The 18,508-nt window shown below is 34.1% G+C and overlaps 1 protein-coding gene across 33 annotated transcripts in view; it reads right to left on the bottom strand.

Moving 5' to 3' along the window:
* Positions 1-18,508, bottom strand: part of fbrsl1 (fibrosin-like 1) — a 584,485-nt gene that overhangs the window by 204,153 nt on the left and 361,824 nt on the right. For all 33 annotated transcript variants that reach the window (XM_073952014.1, XM_073952015.1, XM_073951998.1 and 30 more), the window contains one exon: positions 9,579-9,608. In XM_073952014.1, coding sequence (XP_073808115.1) covers positions 9,579-9,608 — 30 coding nt within the window. The remainder of the gene's footprint in view (positions 1-9,578; positions 9,609-18,508) is intronic.

Here is an 18,508-nt window from a genome sequence, read left to right as displayed (position 1 = left end):
CAAAAATTTGGATATTTTTCAGTTGATGTTGTGGTCAAAAAGATTCAAAAGGGCATCAGGGTTTATCAAGGATCAACAAAAAGCAATACCATAGAGATGGTCATTGATTTTAGAGTGGAGTGTATAACTCATCCCACATTAATGAATGAGGAGAAAATTCCAACAAAATGCTGTTATAACATTGCTGAAAGGAAAAAAAAAATAGTATTCTGATTTTAGTACATTATGTTGTGTAAACACCCCCATGAAAATAACAAATGTAGGGACTAAAGGATATATGTTCTGAACTTTTTATGTTATTGGAATTTTTTTACTTCGAAAATGATAAGTCAATTTTACAATTAATTACAAGAAACAAGTAAAACATTACATTAAATTCTAAATTGTGACATCATAGAAAAATATTTTACTTCTGATCAATGGATCAATCAATCAATCAATCAATCAATCAATCAATCAATCAATCAATCAATCAATCAATCAATCAATCAATCAATCAATCAATCAATCAATCAATCAATCAATCAATCAATCCAATCAATCAATCAATCAACCTACTAACCATCCATCCAACCATTTAACCAACCAACCAACCAACCATTCATGGAACCAACCAACCATTTAACCAATCAACCAACCAACCAACTAACTAATTGATCAACCGACCAACAAACCAACCGACCAACAAACCAACCAACCAACCAACCAACCAACCAACCGACCGACCAATCAACAAACCGATCTATCAATCAACCATTTAACCAACCATTCATTCAACCAACCAACCAATCATTCATTGAACCAACAATCCAACCAGCTAACCTTCCCACCATCCAACCGGTCAATCGACTAACCGACCAATCAACCAACCTACCAACCACTAACCAACCCACCCACCAACTAACCAACCAACCAACCAACCAACCTACCAACCAACCAACCAACCAACCAACCAACCAACCAACCAACCAAAGCAACTTACCGACCAGTCAACCGACCATCTGCTCAATCAATCAATCAATCAATCAATCAATCAATCAATCAATCAATCAATCAATCAATCAATCAATCAATCAATCAATCAATCAATCAATCAATCAATCAATCAATCAATCAATCAATCAATCAATCAACAAAATCAAGTTAATTAAGTATTTTTATAATTTGTAGCATGAAAAAACACATAAAAATGTTATAGTACAGTACCATGTACATTTGCATTTTTTATTTGTTCATTATTTCATGTTTGTGCATGAAAACAGATGATTTTGCTGTCTTTAGTTTCTTTAAACAACAACAGTAACACAAAAATGCACTGGTTTTGCAGGTAAACATGAAGAATACTTTGTACAGTATGTTTAGTGAAATTCAGGTGGATGCTAAATGATTTATCACTGTTGGTTTGCCTTCATTAAATGAGATGTAAATAAAATGTCATTCAGTTTCATCACATTGAGATAAGACCCGAAGAAATTAATATGCCAATCAACTGCTCAGAAAACTAATAGATAAGAAACAAACGCTACACCACAAAATGTGGACTTTTACATGTATGAAAGGATATAAAAAAAAGGAGAAAAAAGCTAAAGCACAAAATGTTAAAACATGCTAAAGCAAAATGCTAGCATACATATCACATCTCACATATTAACTCAGTTAAGCCAAATAAGCCAATTGTCTCTAGTATTCACATGTTATGGGTCAAATCATTAAGAAACAACATTTTCATTGATCAGCTTGATGCACTGCAAAACCACATTGTATCATTAAGATCTGTAAAACCTCCTAGCATGACGCTTACATGTAAGACTGTAGGTAACAGACTTAATAAAAAATGGCCAGGCTTTAAACAGCGGTGGCCCTTCAAATTGGGGGCGACACAAAGATAAAAGCCAAGCGTGTGGTGCTAATGCTTTCAGTGTCACACTGAACAACATGATATTTGACAGGACAAATAGCTTAAATTGAGAGAGGGAGAAGGGTTAGGTGTCAAAAAAGACAGCAACGCTTGTCAGCTCTAAAGCCCTTCAGTTAAGGGGAAAAAATGTCTGTGTTTACCTGAAGTGGCTGAAATGGCTGGGTGTGTTATGTGACATGCTGTCACACTGATGTAACGGACAGAGATACAAGAGGAATGAAATAACACAAATCTCTTTAAGCTGCCCCACAAAATAGACAGTTTTCAGTGTTGGGCTGTCAGGTGAGAAAGAATCACACCTGACAGCTCTGTCCCTGAGTCACGCCACTGTGGAAATCCATGACAAGACCAAATGGATCATGTTCAGGCTACAACAACAATCAAGATCGCTTCTTTATGGCCTCCAGTTTGTAACTTCTTTTCATTTATGAGGCCAAATTTACTTATTGCATTAGCAAAAGTGAAACTGTAGCATCGAATTCCATAATAACATCATCAGAATAATCGCTAATGCAAATATTCTACTAACAATGTAAGAAATAAAAACTTGTAATGTTTACGTGACTGCTATGAAGCTAAAATCAGGATATTTTACATCACAACATTTTCAAAAAGATCTGAGATTAGGCCTACATATTCATGAAAAGAACCGAAAACACTGTATTACAGTTCGTACAGAGAGGGGAAATGTACACACATCCTTTACTCAAGTACAAGTGCAAATTCTAATGGCAAATACCAAAATTTGAAGTACTGACTACACTTTTTGTAGTAAAAATAAAGACCTATGACCCTACTTGTGGCATTGCAGTCTATTGGCTTTGTGTGTGTGAGTGTATGTGCTGCCTATCAGCGGTGAGTGTGTTTGTTTCAGTTCAAGGTTTGATATGACATGATTGTTACACAGGTGCCGCTCGTTGGGATGTGGATATAAACAGTGTTGGGTGTGCGTGTAACGGAAGACAGGGATTTCGATCTATCACTTTGGCATGAAGCTCGGATAAGCTACATTTACTGTCCCATATTTTTTAGTCGCCCCCACCCACCCCCCCAATGCATTGAGTTGTTGCCATGTGAATGACTAATTAGAAATGTGCGTTAACAAGAAGTTGGTGAATTTAGTTTATTCACTTCCAGCATATGTAGGAATTGAATAAACTAAATTGATGAGTGGGCTTGACAAACCATCAGTGGAAACAATCTATTCTCTCTAAAAAAAAACACTTTATTTATTTTTTATTACAAATTTATCCGTGCGTTCCCGTCTGGTGTGAACACACCATAAGGAGGGGGCCTAAGCTGTGTTCACACCAGACGGGGAACGCACGGATAAATCGTGATATTCGCGCGTAAATAGCCGCGTGAACATTTAAGTTTACTTGCTTTATTTGTGCATCAAATCTGCTTCTTTCGTGCGTCAAATTCACTTCAGAACAGACACGGATTCGCGTGATGGTCAGGGCTTCTGTCTGCCCGGTGACTTTAGCTTCGTTGCTAAATGGCTAACATGAATTTCATGATGAAAATAACAGTGTTTATGTGCTTTATGAAGGCTAAAAAACAGAGTACACTAGATTCTTTCAGAGGTGCATCCAGCTCTGTGAGCTCATAAACTCCTCCAGAAACTCTTTCTGGATGACGGAGGCTTTCAGCGGTGCTTCTGACAGAGCCAAGCCAAGTTTGATGAACTTTTTGTCGATGTCGGCTGGAGGATTTCCCCCAGGACATCGACAAAAGGCGATACGTCATAATCACGCCCCCAAAAGAGCAAGCTCCTTATTGGTTAACACGGGGCAAATCGCTCAATTCACGCAGTGTCATTCGCGCTTATGAGAACGCAGCATTACTCTAGCACTCAATTCTCTAAGCAATAACTGTTCCTTAGAATAATTAGCACTTCTTGTGTGTATTGCCTCTTCTTGTTGAATCGTTGAATGCCTCCTCAATTGTAAGCTACTTTGTACAAAGGTGTCTAAAAATGACTAAATGTAAATATAAAAGAGGTGGTTAAAGGCAATCAGAAGATGATCAACGGCTCTTTTCCATCTACAGTAGGTCTGCAGGTGAATTCCTCATGTGTTTTTCTATGCACTTTTTAACCACCGATCACAAGCAAGATGACGTTTGCCATTTCAAAACTGCTTTGAATAAAGAAAGGATAAACACGGCTTTGTTGTAATTATATACATTTACCATTTAACCTAAAGTATTAATCATTCTCTCCTGTTGAATAGCAACAGGTGTCTTTCCCTGAACAATAGCTCCTTTGAACAGTTACAGGAAGAATGGAGACATTCTCTCTCAGTGCGTTTTTACACATTACTACATGATAAAACCGCCTGCAGGTGTGCCGGAGGGGCGTAATCAGTTGGGCTGATTTGAATAAAATTGCTTCATGTGTAGATCGAGTCCACTTATTAACAAAGACATCACGACTTGCTCAAAGAAACAGCTTATGTGGTGCATGACAGATGATACCACCTGAGGCTTAGAACCGTCCCTGAAATTGCATAGACAGCTGTGGCCAAAAGTTTTAGAACTCAGTGATAGATAATGCATTTCATATTTCTATTCATATGTAGTATTGTATGATTTTTTATGTGTGTGTTCGTTGCTCTGTCTTTTTTTTTTTTTTTGGAACAATCGTTTCCTTTTCTGAAATGGCTGACAGCTGCTTTTTGTATGTATTTCCAAAAGGAAATGATTTCTTTTAAAGGTGTCTGTGAAGAAAGATTGGACAATGATAAAGAAACCTTCAGCTCTTTATCTGAATCCTTTTTTTGGCGCATCAGTATTTCTCCAAAATTTAGTAGGTATCTATTATATTTCAGGGACGTAAAGGAATAGTCAGCCAAAAGATGGAAATTGCTTATTACTCAGGCTCTCTCAAATGGTTTTATAATCTTCTGTTATACACAACAGGAGATACCCAGCAAATAGTTTTGTTTATCTAATAGACATCTAAACCAAACCGAATAGACATCTAGGAATAACTCAAAACTGGACTAGTCATCAAATAAACAGATTAAACAGACTTTATAAGTGTGGTCATTCATTTCTGTTATTTTGATGACTAGTCTAGTTTTGACCTGTTCTTAGACGTCTATTAGATTCAGCCCAAATTATCCTTGTTTTATTTTGTCTTAGACATCTGTTAGACATCTTTAAAAAAAAATGCTTGTTGGGAATGTTGTGAAGAAATCAGTAGGTGTTATATATGTGTATAATTTTTTATATTTATAAATATATATTTTTATTGCAAAATTGTCCGTAAATTTCTGGGAATTACCACCACAAAATATCATTTTTATCGCAAAAAATAATTGAGAAAAATATGTATGTAAAAATCTGGTATGTGTTTGGTACAGCAGGGGAGAATTCTAAATCAAAAGCTACACTACATTACATTAAAACTAACTAAAACACTATCACAAGTAGGGTTGGGCCAATAGACGTGTTTTACCTAGCATTTCTGAACAGCCCTCCGTCCGCTGTAAACGCATATCACCTGACCACACACACACACACTATCGTGCGCTTGTCTGAGCTCCAGAGAGCAGGGCATGTTGGACAGTTTATCAAGGATGTACCGCTGGATCTTGTTTCACTATAGTTTTTAAAAGTGATATTTAATTAATTTGGTCTCTATCTAACGACTCTTCGGTCTTTTGAATCTATCAGGTAACGTCTTACAGCGTCAGTACACTGCTGCAACCTTTCCCTTTCACACCTGTACTTAGTAATTTTAGTGAAAACCTCAGATACTGTTGGTTAGTTGCTGTTGGTCTTGCATCTTTTTTACCAATCAAGTTTGTCTACGACATTATAATGACACAGATCACTCTGCCTATTCATGCCAGAGTCCTGCGGAAAAAGTGATTAACAGGTGGTCATTTGTGTTTAACTTTATTAATTTATTATTTGTTTATGGGTAAAACAAAAACCATGCGGGTCAGGTAGTTGAAATGGTAGGCTACAAATAATGGTTTGTTATAAATTAATTAATTATTCATAAATAATTAATTCACCTCCGCCTATGACGAGGATGCCGTCGTCCATCGCAATGTTTTTACATTAGACACTGTACGATGCCAAATTGGTTGACATCGCCCTTCCTTAATCACAAGATGATATTTTGTAAATCATATTTTTCAAACTTGGCTCCAATTTCTTGCTATTTTACTTCTATTTATTAGCCCTACATCTGTAACGATCCGTTTAAAATGCTTAAGATCACATAAACATAAAGAACCATTTGCAAAATCCTCCACATTTGAATATGATGAACATGTGCTGCTAGAATGAGACCCAGAAAGAAACAAAGAAAGTAAATGGCCCCAAAATAAGTGTGGAATACCCCATTTCTCTTTCCTCTGAAGCCTACTAGTGTTAAAAGAATAGCAGGCTCTAAAAGTCCCTCTCTTCATCGTGTCAAATCCAAAGAGGTTTTCTCTTACCATCTGCCTCAATGAGGAGAGAGATAAAAGCCTATTGACTAGCGTGAGCTGCGGTTAATGCAAATTGCTGCTCGCTATCAATGTATTATTTATAGAGCGCGCCGGAGACGTTTTCCACTGAACTGGGAGCTTGGCTTACAGGAGATTAGTTATGCTATCACATTCATTTAGCAGGGAGTAATTGCTTAACTGCAGGGGAATTAACACGTGTTACACTTCCACTGGAGCTACATGCTGTTTATATGGGTGACAGACATATTAGGGTTATCAATATTAAAAGATAAACAAGCGCTAAAGGTGCCGGGAAAAAACATTCCACCGGAAAAGATCTGGCAACCTACAAACCGCTAACCAAATCTCGAAAGCATTCGTGACCAGAGTGCATTTGAATAACAAATTAGACATAATGGTATAATCGGAGGCCTATCTATCCATCACTATATGGCTGGAGCTGTTGTTTATTTTGCAAAAAATATGCAAATGTAACACCTCACGAGTAGCTTGTGAAATGTTTGCGTGGATGTTACACAGAATTAAACAACCTGTACCAGTAGAGAGCAGTTCTATTTTTTTTTAAAGATACACTAACACACTAAGTCAAATTTTAAGATAGAGATTCTTTCTTCTCTGTTTAACCAAAACTTTGCAAACTTCCTATTTTCAAGAGATCAAATGATTTATTTATTTATTTTTTTTAATGAAATGCACATGACATCTTTTTACTTTTTGGATGTACCACCATTCTGAGTAATGTAAACTTGTTTAAAATGATACTTAAAGTATTTTAAAATACATTAAAGAATAAAATATTATTTTACAAATACACTTTTCATTCATTCATTTTCTTTTTCGGCTTAGTCCTTTTATTAATCTGGGGTCACCACAGCGGAATTAATCGCAAACTTATCCAGCACATGTTTTACGCAACGGATGCCTTTTCAGCTGCAACCCATCTCTGGGAAAACAAAACTAATAAAATAAAAACAATTGTTTATTTGTTTATTTATACCACTACTACTACTACTACTACTACTATTATTATTATTATTATTATTATTATTATGTTTTGTGAGAACAATTTCTTGTGAGAACAATTTTTGTGTGTATATATATATATATATATATATATATATATATATATATATATATATATATATATATATATATATATATATATATATATACATACATATATATATATATATATATATATATATATATATATATATATATATATATATATATATATAAGAGCAATAATACATACGTAGCAGTGCGATATGGCTGCGATATGGTGGGTGGTGTCCAACCTGTTATGATATAAAGCCATATCGCACTGCTACTCGTGTGATATTGGGTTTATACAACAGTTTAATGGCATAATCATGTAAGCCTATATAAAAAAGAAAATCAAATAAATAGTTTTAAAAACCCTTCTGTAAGAGGAACTACTTTCTTAGGCCATACATATAACATCTACGTCAGAACAGCAGGAATCGTTGCTCATTCACAAACATCACTTTAGCGGTAGTATTTGAATGATTCTCTAGCGTAATGTCTAAAATGATGACAAACAGGTGATTCCTCTGACATTTTAAGATTATAAGGCTGAACAGCATGAAATGCCATCAGTCTACAGATATTTCTCTGTTGCAATAGTGATATCACAATAATTAACCCCCAAAAAAGCCAAAGCAGCACAAACACAACCAAATTACTTTTGTGTTTAAGATAAGGAAAAATTTAAAAACACACAGGCATTTCTTCTTTCTTTCTTTTTACTGAACTAGTCAGCAGTAATGAAAATCTGATACGTATTAGAAACAAACAGATGGCCAACTAAAAAGTAACTCAGGGTTATACGAAAGGTGGCCAACACAAAATACATACATTCCTGATATGAGTCCCATCTCACACTCAATACACTACAATTACTATGGTATAAATACAGCACTGCAACATACAGATGAGAGAGATCAACTTAGAATGTCACTTACCTGTTTTGAGTTTTTTTTTCCTCTAAGGACTTATTATATGGTCTCTTTTGCTATCTTGTGGCAGAACATCAATTGTTTTTGCTCAGCTCAGTATGACAGGCTGATGGATGCTGTATCTCCAAAATTATAAATATTTAAAATAAGCACTATCCTTATAAATAAACTGCATAGTTGCAATCTAAACAACTACATTCTCGCCTAAAAAGCCTCAAAAGTACATTATGTTGTCCAACAGCTGCAATATTTGTCAAACTGTAGTGAGTTTATTGAGCTGCTGTCACTCTATGTGGGCGAAGTAATACACAAGAGTGAAGAGGCTGTTCTGATATTACGGAACTTTTGTTTACATAAATAAATAAATTGGACGTATTAAAATTCATTTAAAAAACATATATAAAAATTTTACTTAAATATACTATTCAAAAAGTTCATGATCACATGGGTTTATTGGATATTGGCTATAAGTCAAATATCCATATATAGATTCATATAAATATCCAAATAGACTATTTTGTATTTTGGGGCTTTATACCATGATCCTTGAAGTTAAAGTTCTGCTCAGAAAAGATACAATTAAACAGCATACATCCTAATGTCTGGGAGAAAAGCGATATTACCCTTTTTATAATAGACCTATGTTAATTTATACATAGAAACATCTATTTTCAATGTTGTGGTCGTTCCCTAGCTGTCCTACAACATTCTGTTGGTTAAAACATTACATGCACACCATGTTTCAAAAACATTTCATTTAAAATAAAAGAAGATTCACAATAACTTCAGCCAACTAAAGACACATTTTCTTCACATTTAGAGGGTGCTCACCTCTTTTAGTAAGATGTAAACAATTCTTCCTCCCTAAAATTAACTAGCAAAAACATCAAGACACCGGACGACTTTTCTTTTCTAGTTCAAACAAGTTCAAAGCAGCTGAAGCGACACACCAAAACACAATGACACCTCGCAAGAAAGCTTAAAACACTTCTCCAATAAGTGTACTCGCTCTCTATCGCACCGAGCTTTCCTTTGTATCCCTGTAATATGCAAATAATCAACAATCACAAGACTGGCAGCCATTTTCTGTCATCTCCACGCATACACAAACACGCGCTCAAGACAGGCAACAACCTTTCATACCATAAACTCCGAAATCAGTCTTAAGTAAACAGACGCACACACACAAACACTCATGAAAAGAAGTCTTACCTTGTCATCGATGTCACTCTCGCTGTCACACTGTAAGGAGATAGTGAGAAGAAGAAGAAAAAAGATATGAGGGAATTATTCATTCATTCTCCGACCTCATTATCGGTTCAGGTATGATTTTTTACGGCTCTGCCTTTTTTTTTCTCGTTCTTTCTGTGACACCTTTCAACAAAAACGGAGGTGATGAAGGGGATAAAGTGATACATTTGAAAGGGGGTGACACGGTTCAAAAGTAAGACACCGGAAAATCCAACTTTTCCATCTTTTTCTAGGAGCTTGAGGCGAATATGAATGATAATAGATTGAAAGTTAAGGGAGAAATTATTCGTATACGGACGAAATGCTGGTAAATTACTGTGGGGGAAAAAGGTGAAAGCTATTTGACAGCTTGTCAGCACTGAGAGGCAAAATTTCAAACAAGTGAATTTCCTGTTTTAAAATCTAAAATGGCCTCTTACTTTAGTTTTATAGGGCACAATAGCAGGAAGCCGGAGCTTTGGAAAAACATAAAGTAAGTGACTATTTTTAGTTATTATTGGATCCCTTGGTACGTGTTTTTTTGTTTTTATTTTTTTATTATTATTTAAGTTTGAACCCTACTCTGTAATTATTGTAAACAAAGTATTATTTTAGATGAACACTGTATGTCACATTTCAATGTTTCACCAATTTCTTGACAAACATTATTATTTATTAACATTTGTCAAGTAACATCTTACAGATATCAAATGCATCCAAAGCAACAGTAAAGTTAAACTTAATTATAAACATAATATATATAACATAAATTTTTTTTTTAATTAAAACACTTATTTATGTGTGGTAACACTTTACTAAATATAGTAAAGATAATCCACTGTATGTCACATTTCACTGAAAGACTATTATATTATATTATATTATATTATATTATATTATATTATATTATATTATATTATATTATATTATATTATATTATATTATATTATATTATATTATATTATATTATATTATTATAAACATTTCTCAAATAATATCTTCTCACAGATATCAAATATATCCTAAATAACAGGAAAATACAACTTAAATATGAAAATATAAATATGTAAACACTTTTAAGGAAACATCAAACCAATTTTCCTTAAAAAATACAATATATAAATTGTTTATATTTTGTATTTTTGAGTGAAAAACTGTTTGATGTTTCCTTAAAGTGTGAAAATGACAATTCTCTCCAAGGTTAACAAACTGAAAACAGGATATACAGTACAAGTTGATTTGAAAGCATAAATAAATCGGTAATAAAACACATCTAAAATTACAGGCTATGGAACATTTCTGTTAAAATACACATTTGATAAAAACAGACATAAAATTGTTAATTATTATTTTACATTGTGAAACAGTTTTAACATATTTTCTCATTTGATTTAATAACAGAATAACAAAAAAATGCATTCAATTTGATACATAAAATGTGTTTAACAAAACTACCATACAAATAATATATTTTTTGTGTAAAAATAAATAAATAAAAATAAATAAAATTTGTCAAATAAATGAATAAAATTAATAAATAAAATAGATACATTTTGAAAATATTTGCGCCTTGGCTTTAAGTTAAACCCTCTTCTTTTTTTTTATATATAAAATATTGTTTTATATAAACTGAAATAAAATAACAGAAAATAATCAACTGAACTAAACAACAACAACAATAATAATAAAAATAAATAAAAAATAAATTATTAAAATTATTTTCAGACATGACCACAGAATAAATATGTAAAATAAAACAATTAAAATAATAAAATAAAACAATCAATTAGTTTGTTAAATAAAAATGCACACCTCAAAACAAAAAGCTTCACTTAATGTATTTTTATTTCAAAGATTTTGACAACTATTTTGTTTTATTATGATTTTTTTTTATTCTTTGGAAGTTTCCAATGTACTGAAAATTCAGAAGAACAAACATAATGAATAGTATAAAAAAATCACAATGTTTTTATCAAAATCCACCTGACTTTGAATTATCTGGCAATCTATTAGCAAATGTGTGTCACTTCATGCGAGAAATGCTCTTATGAAGAAACACTGCAGAATCACTCCGTCCAGCAGAAAGACGAAGTTAAGAGGAAAGCGAAGGGTGCAAAAAAAAAAAAAAAAGCCTTTATGAGGGACTGCAACTCATTTACAAGGGACAACGGAGCACATAAAATGGCCACCAGCATAAACTTTAAAATATTCACAAAAAAAATTAATAAATAAAATAAAACTAATTAGAATACACTGTCTCCCTCTCTATGTTACAAAATACCCTGTATAACACTTAGCAGGCGCTGGAGTGCCGTATTCCTCCATAAATTTTTCATGCCAGGCCATTATTGCACACTCTTGCGCTTCTAGCCTTTCATTTGAACAAGTGGTGGAGGACATTTCGGGTCTTGCGGCATAAATGGACTGCAATTATGCATATGCAAATGAGCAATTACAAGCCATTTGCACTTAAAGGCTTGATCACAACCACTCACTTTTGTTTTCTTAATGAGGATTCGTAGGTCGCTTTTTTCCCCTTGTTCTGCTAAAACGAGAATTTTTTCATTCAGCCTGCGTTAGACTCCATTTAGAATGTGATTGTTTGTTTGTATTTGCATTGGCATGTTTTTATTAATAAGAGATATTCAAGATGTCTAGATGAAGACGACTTCTAACTGGTCAACTCAATTTTGCGAATTAGATCAAGGTTATGGTCATGGAAGTATGGTTTTTATTATTATTTATTTATACAAAGATCCTTTTTCAAAGTTATGCACAACTACAGTCACATTGCTGAATTTTGGTAAAAAAATTTCCAAAGCAATTTTTTTGTGCCAATTTGTAACTTTTAAATTAAATGGCTAATTTGTATCTCATTTACTCATCCGATCCACCAATGAGGGGTAGATGTAGTGTTAGGAGTAGTTAGGAGTCTCCTATTAAAAATCATATCAGAGTTCATATACATTTTTACAACTAAAATTCCAAGACTTTTCAGGTAAATATCCACAACCTAATGTTTTAAGTAATCTCTACGCATTGTACATGTAAAAATAGGAAAAAATGCACATTCAAATTGATCACAGCATATAAAGTTTGTTCATAGTTTGTTTATTTTTGTCACAATAACCAGCGATCTAACCATAGATCGCTGGAAAACATTTACATTACATAGAACTAAAAGGACTACAAGGACCAGCCATGCACCACTTATACACCTGGCCTGGATCCTCATAACTGCAGACAGACACAGCTGAAGCTACTCATAAACTGATTACATGGACTATAAAGTCAGCACACAAACACCCAGAAGTTGCTCAGTCTTGTTAAACTGTACTGTGAACATTACGATGCATTTCCTTGCCTAGTCTTGCTGTGTACCGATTTTTGATTTATTTTGTTTGTTTATTTATGTCTGCTGCCTGCTTTTGACCATTCGCCTGCTTATTGACTACAATTCTGGATTGCCAATATACATCTGTTTGGTCCTGTGTTGACTGTTGCTTGCCTGACCATTCCATTTAATAACCCTGCGTTTGGATTCTCACTCCCTGATGTCAGCGTTCACATAACTGTAACAATTTTAATATGTGTAAAATAGTTTTTAGAAAATGCCTTGCTGAACTCAAAAAATTACTTTTGCTGCTAGTTCAAACTACTTATTTAAAACGAGTTGAAAAGCACAGTTCTTAAGGATTTTTTTTGGGATAACTTAATTTCTTTATCTTCAATCTACTTAACTTTGTAAAAACTATTAAGTTAACGTAATCAATTTGTTTTAAGACAACAAGAAGGAATTGTGTGGAACCCAGCATTTTTTTATACACTGTGTCGGTATGAAAATATTTAACAAATGTTGGCTTGTGTTCTCATAAGACATACATTTCCCAGACTTTTCCCATAATACTCTGTTTATTTGTTTTTCCCTAAACTTTTCCAGGCCTGGAAAATAGCTTGACAAAATTACATGACTTTTCCAGGTTTTCCAAGACTGTATGAACCCTGTCGTATGTTTTTATAAAAATTATATCAAATGAATTTGTATGAATTTTTTAGGTTTCTGACAATATGTAAACTAGCAGTGTTTCCTTGTGTGATTGGACTTGAAATTTCACAAACTAGAGGTACTGCAAAGGTCCTTGGACTGAAAACAAACAAAAAAAACCAACAAAGTATTTACTCTGGAGTACTTACATTGACTGAAACAGTTAACAAACTAAAATGAGAAATACACAAAATTCTATCTATCTATCTATCTATCTATCTATCTATCTATCTATCTATCTATCTATCTATCTATCTATCTATCTATCTGTCTGTCTGTCTGTCTGTCTGTCTGTCTGTCTGTCTGTCTGTCTGTCTGTCTGTCTGTCTGTCTGTCTGTCTGTCTAAGTGGACAAACTGAAATAAAATAAATGTAAAGTCTGTGTGGAATCAACATGCAAAAAGTATATTTTGCTAGCACACATTGATATTCCTTAGGTCACAGGTGTCAAACTCAGTTCTTGGGGGGGCCACAGCTCTGCACAGTTTAGTTTCAACCCTAATTAAACACATCTGATCAAACTAATTGAGTCCTTTAGGCTTGTTTGAAACCTACAGGTAGGTTTATTGAAGCAGGGTTAGAACTAGAATGTGTAGGTCTATGCAGTTTGCCACCCCTGCCTTAAATGAACAATTAATCTGTGCAATTTTATCCACTCAAACAAAATACAATAAAAATCTTGGTAATCTTAAAAGCTTCAAAGTTCAGTTTGACGCTTTAGCCACAATAATCTTAACCACACCTCTCTTATCATTAGTTTGCTATTAGGAAAAGATGGACAAAATGGCCCCCTACTGAATATTCCAGTTTCAGTTGGAAGTACATCAACATACTGAAATAAAAGTCTCAGCAACTTTCAGTTCAGACTTTAAAATAATAACTACATAAATAAACATTGTCTCCAATCTGGCATATCTGGAAAAACTACTATTTTTACTCTGACATTTTCTTTCAGGACTTAAATACACAAATTAATTAACAAACTAATTAATTAAGGTTCCTATTGCCTCCCTTTATAATGAATGAAAAGAAACGCTGAAGAAATATATCTATCTTGCTGCCCATTATCTTTTTTGCATATACTTTTTTTTTTTTTACTAAACTATTCAAAGTATATTTTTTCAGTCTCAAACCACAGATTGTACTCTGACCAGCAGACTCATAAGCACAGTTTTAGTGTCTTTTTTTGTTTGTTTGTGTGTGTGTGAATGTCTTTACGTTTTCCGGTATATACCGAGGCTACACTCAACCTCCCACACAGGGTTTTACCACACATTTTCCTATAGCTTGCACACAAAATAAAAGATTAGACAAAATACTACAGACAGGGACACGGAAAAACTCTCATTGCACTGTTCAGTTCAAAAGGCTGCATGGGCTCTATGGAAATTCAGCAGAGTTCAGCGGCGCCTTTGTGTGTGTGGATGTTTCATGTACATTTGTGTGCGTCTGTGCCGTGGATTAGAGCGAGCCATTCATCGAGTCCCTGTCCCGCGCAGCACAGGCTAAACAAATCCTAATTGCTCAGCTCTACTTGTCACAAGTCATCCACTGTGGGTCCAAGGCATTAGCACAAACAAAGTGGCTTAGCCGATTGTCAATCATGCTCTTATTCAGGTGGGATTTTCTTGTTAGGCGATGTGGATGTCAAACCGCTCAAAGCAAACAGCTCAGTCAGTGGTTACAGTTCTCCCGCTCTAGAAAGTAATGGCAACAAAAGGCACGCTGGGTTTGACTGTATAGAGGTGAGCGGGGAACAAATAGTGCACGTGGATTGAACATTTCCACACATGCTAACATAACAAAGCTTATTTACTAGTTGCCATATCAACACTGTGTAATCTGTTGAAGATTTTGTTGAATATTTTTTTGACCACATGTGAACCTGGACCACAAAATCAGTCATACTTTTTTCTTTTTCAAATATTTCCCAAATGATGTTTAACAGAGCAATGTATGTTTCACAGTATTTCATATAGTATTTTGTCTTTTGGAGAAAGTCTCATTTGTTTTATTTTGGCTACAATAAAAGTAGTTTTTAATATTTTTAAAACCATTTCCAGGTAAATATTATTGTGAACAAACCATCATTATACTATACAAGAGAAACTTGATCATGGTTTTATCACCAGCAGAGTGGATTACTGTAATGGACTCCTCTCTGGCCTCCCAAATAGACAGTTGCAGCTCATCTAGAATGCTGCTGCCAGGATTCCAACTAGAACCAGAAAATAAGAGCACCTGTCCTCAGGTCTTTGCATCTCCCAGTGACATTCAAAATAGATTTTAAAGTTTTACTACTTGTCTATAAATCACTAAATGGCCTGGGACCTCAATACATTAAAGATATGCTGACTGAATACAAACCTAATAGATCACTCAGATTTTTAGGAACAAGTACATTAGAAATTCTAAGAGTTCAGTCAAAGCTTTCAGCTACTGCGCCTTCTGCCGTTGGAATCAGCTTCCAGAAAGGATCAGATGTGCTCCAACGTTAGGCACATTCAAATCAAGACTGAAAACACATCTGTTTAGCTGTGCCTTTACGGAATGATCACTGTGCTAGTCTGACAGATCACACTATTATGTCTTTATTTTCTTTTTCATTCTTTTTATAACCTTTTTAAGCACATTTTAATCTGTTTTAGTCATTTTCAATCCTTTATTAATTTTTTGATTATGTAAAGCACTGTGAATTACCATTGTATATGTGCTATATGAATAAATGTGCCTTGCCTATACAACAACTTGCTTAATTACCCTAATCTTTAAATTGCACTTTTGTCTGAATACTATTATCTTGAAAAATATCTAGTAAAATATTATATACTGTCATTCATGGCAAAGATAAAATAAATCAGTTATTAGAAATGAGTTATTAAAACTGTGTTGAGAAATCTGTCAGGAGGGCTAAAAATTCTGACTTCAATTGTAAATGGCCATTTTATAGATGACATGAAACTGTATAAACAAGCTTTCCATTAATTATTGGTATTCATTTTGGAAAGGATAATATAGGGTACTATTTGGCTGAGATATATCTATTTGAAAATCTGGACTCTGGGGGTTCAAAAATATTTAAAGTTGTCTAACTGAAGTGCTTAGCAATGGACAATACTAATCAAAAACTGCTATATTGTAATACTTTTTTTTACGAGATACATCTTACAGATATATGAATTAATAAAGAATAATCATATTCGGTGTGCCTTTCAGGGAAAAGGCTCTGAGCTCGGAGACACCCTAACTCGTGTTATTCCCCTAGTCAGGAAAGACAGAGATGGAGTCCGAGCCTAGCAACTGAACACTCCTCCTCGGTTAAAGTAGAGATTGGCTTTTCAGGTGTTAGAGTGGTGGAGGGATGCTGACATCCAGAGATAATAAAGGAAGGATAAGCTTGATATTTATGAGGGTTTGGTTTTATGCTGAATGATTTTCACTATTGAATTACAATTGTCAAAACATGCGCATGCTCCTCCAGAAATTTGTTAATTAATAAAGAATGAATAAAATGCATTTGACTGGAGTTTCAAAGTAAATGAATGCTACAATATTTACAGAGCCATATTATCAATGAATACAGGATTTTTTTTTTTTTACTTTTTTGCACAACACCTAATAAATATCACAAAATAATGTAATGTTGTTTATGATTTGTAATCGAATAAGTTCACCTCATATGTCTAGCTCTATATGGACAACTTTTCTGGTGTGGTCAGTTTGCTAAGTAGCTTGTTTTGTATAGTGTTTTACTTGTGATTGTCACATTTTGCAGTTATTTATTTGCTGTAAATGATGACAAAAAACACTGTGTAATTATGAAACAGAATCACAAATTTGTACAAGGAAAAATTTTAAGACATTAGGAATCCCAAATAGTTTCACAGAAACCCAAGAAAGTCACAAAGTGTTAAGTTGTGCCCCTGCTCTCCTCTACATGGGCATGTTGGTAACAACTCTTTAAATGTAATGTTTGTTAGCCTGTAATAAGACTGTGTGTCAGTTTCAGGGTGTGAATTAAAGTGCACTTTGAATGCAGTATAATCAGTCACACCTACATCCTATGCGGCAAACAGAGGCCCGACTGAACCCCAAAGAGGGCCAGAACAGAAAAAGGGTAGATGTGAGCAGAGAGCAAGAGGACACAAACAGGAAGACATGAAGCAAATTCATTCACAACAGACAGACTGAAAACACACTTTTGAATTTCCGAGAAACAAAGACGCATTTGGAGTGAGAAACACAATGGCAAGCCCTCGAAAATAGTACAGTGAAAAGAGCACGACACTGAAAAAAACTCTGCTGGAATACTTCGATACCATTTCATGCTATGCTAGAAAATCTGAAATCTGAGGGTCCCAAAATTAATTGAAGTTGTCTAATTGAAGTGCTTAGCAATGCACATTACTAATCAAATGCTATGCTAGATTAATATGGTAAAAAGGTCATTTTGAACAGTCAGTGCTAAATAGATGTAAAATAAATACAAAAATATATGATAAAATACAATGAATAAATATGTATATACATGCATAATTACACATGTAGTGAAATGTTATACTAGTGAAGTATGCATATTAATTAAATGTAATTACACATATATGTAGCATTATTCATTCATTCATTCATTTATTTTCTTTTTGGCTTAGTCCCTTTGTTAATCTGTGTTCGCCACAGCGGAAAGAACTTATGTTTTATTTTACTTATGCAACCCATCACTGGGAAACATACATATATTCCCATTCCCACTCATACACTAAATTTAGCTTACCTAATTCACCTATAGTGCATGTCTTTAGATTTGTGGGGAAAACCGGAGCACCCGGAGGAAACCCACACCAACATGGGGAGAACATGGAAACTCCAC

This window comes from Danio rerio, chromosome 5, assembly GCF_049306965.1.
Source record: "Danio rerio strain Tuebingen ecotype United States chromosome 5, GRCz12tu, whole genome shotgun sequence".
Lineage (NCBI taxonomy): Eukaryota > Metazoa > Chordata > Actinopteri > Cypriniformes > Danionidae > Danio > Danio rerio.
The sequence above is the reverse complement of the archived record's forward strand: the minus strand, read 5'-3'. Positions and strand labels throughout refer to the sequence as shown.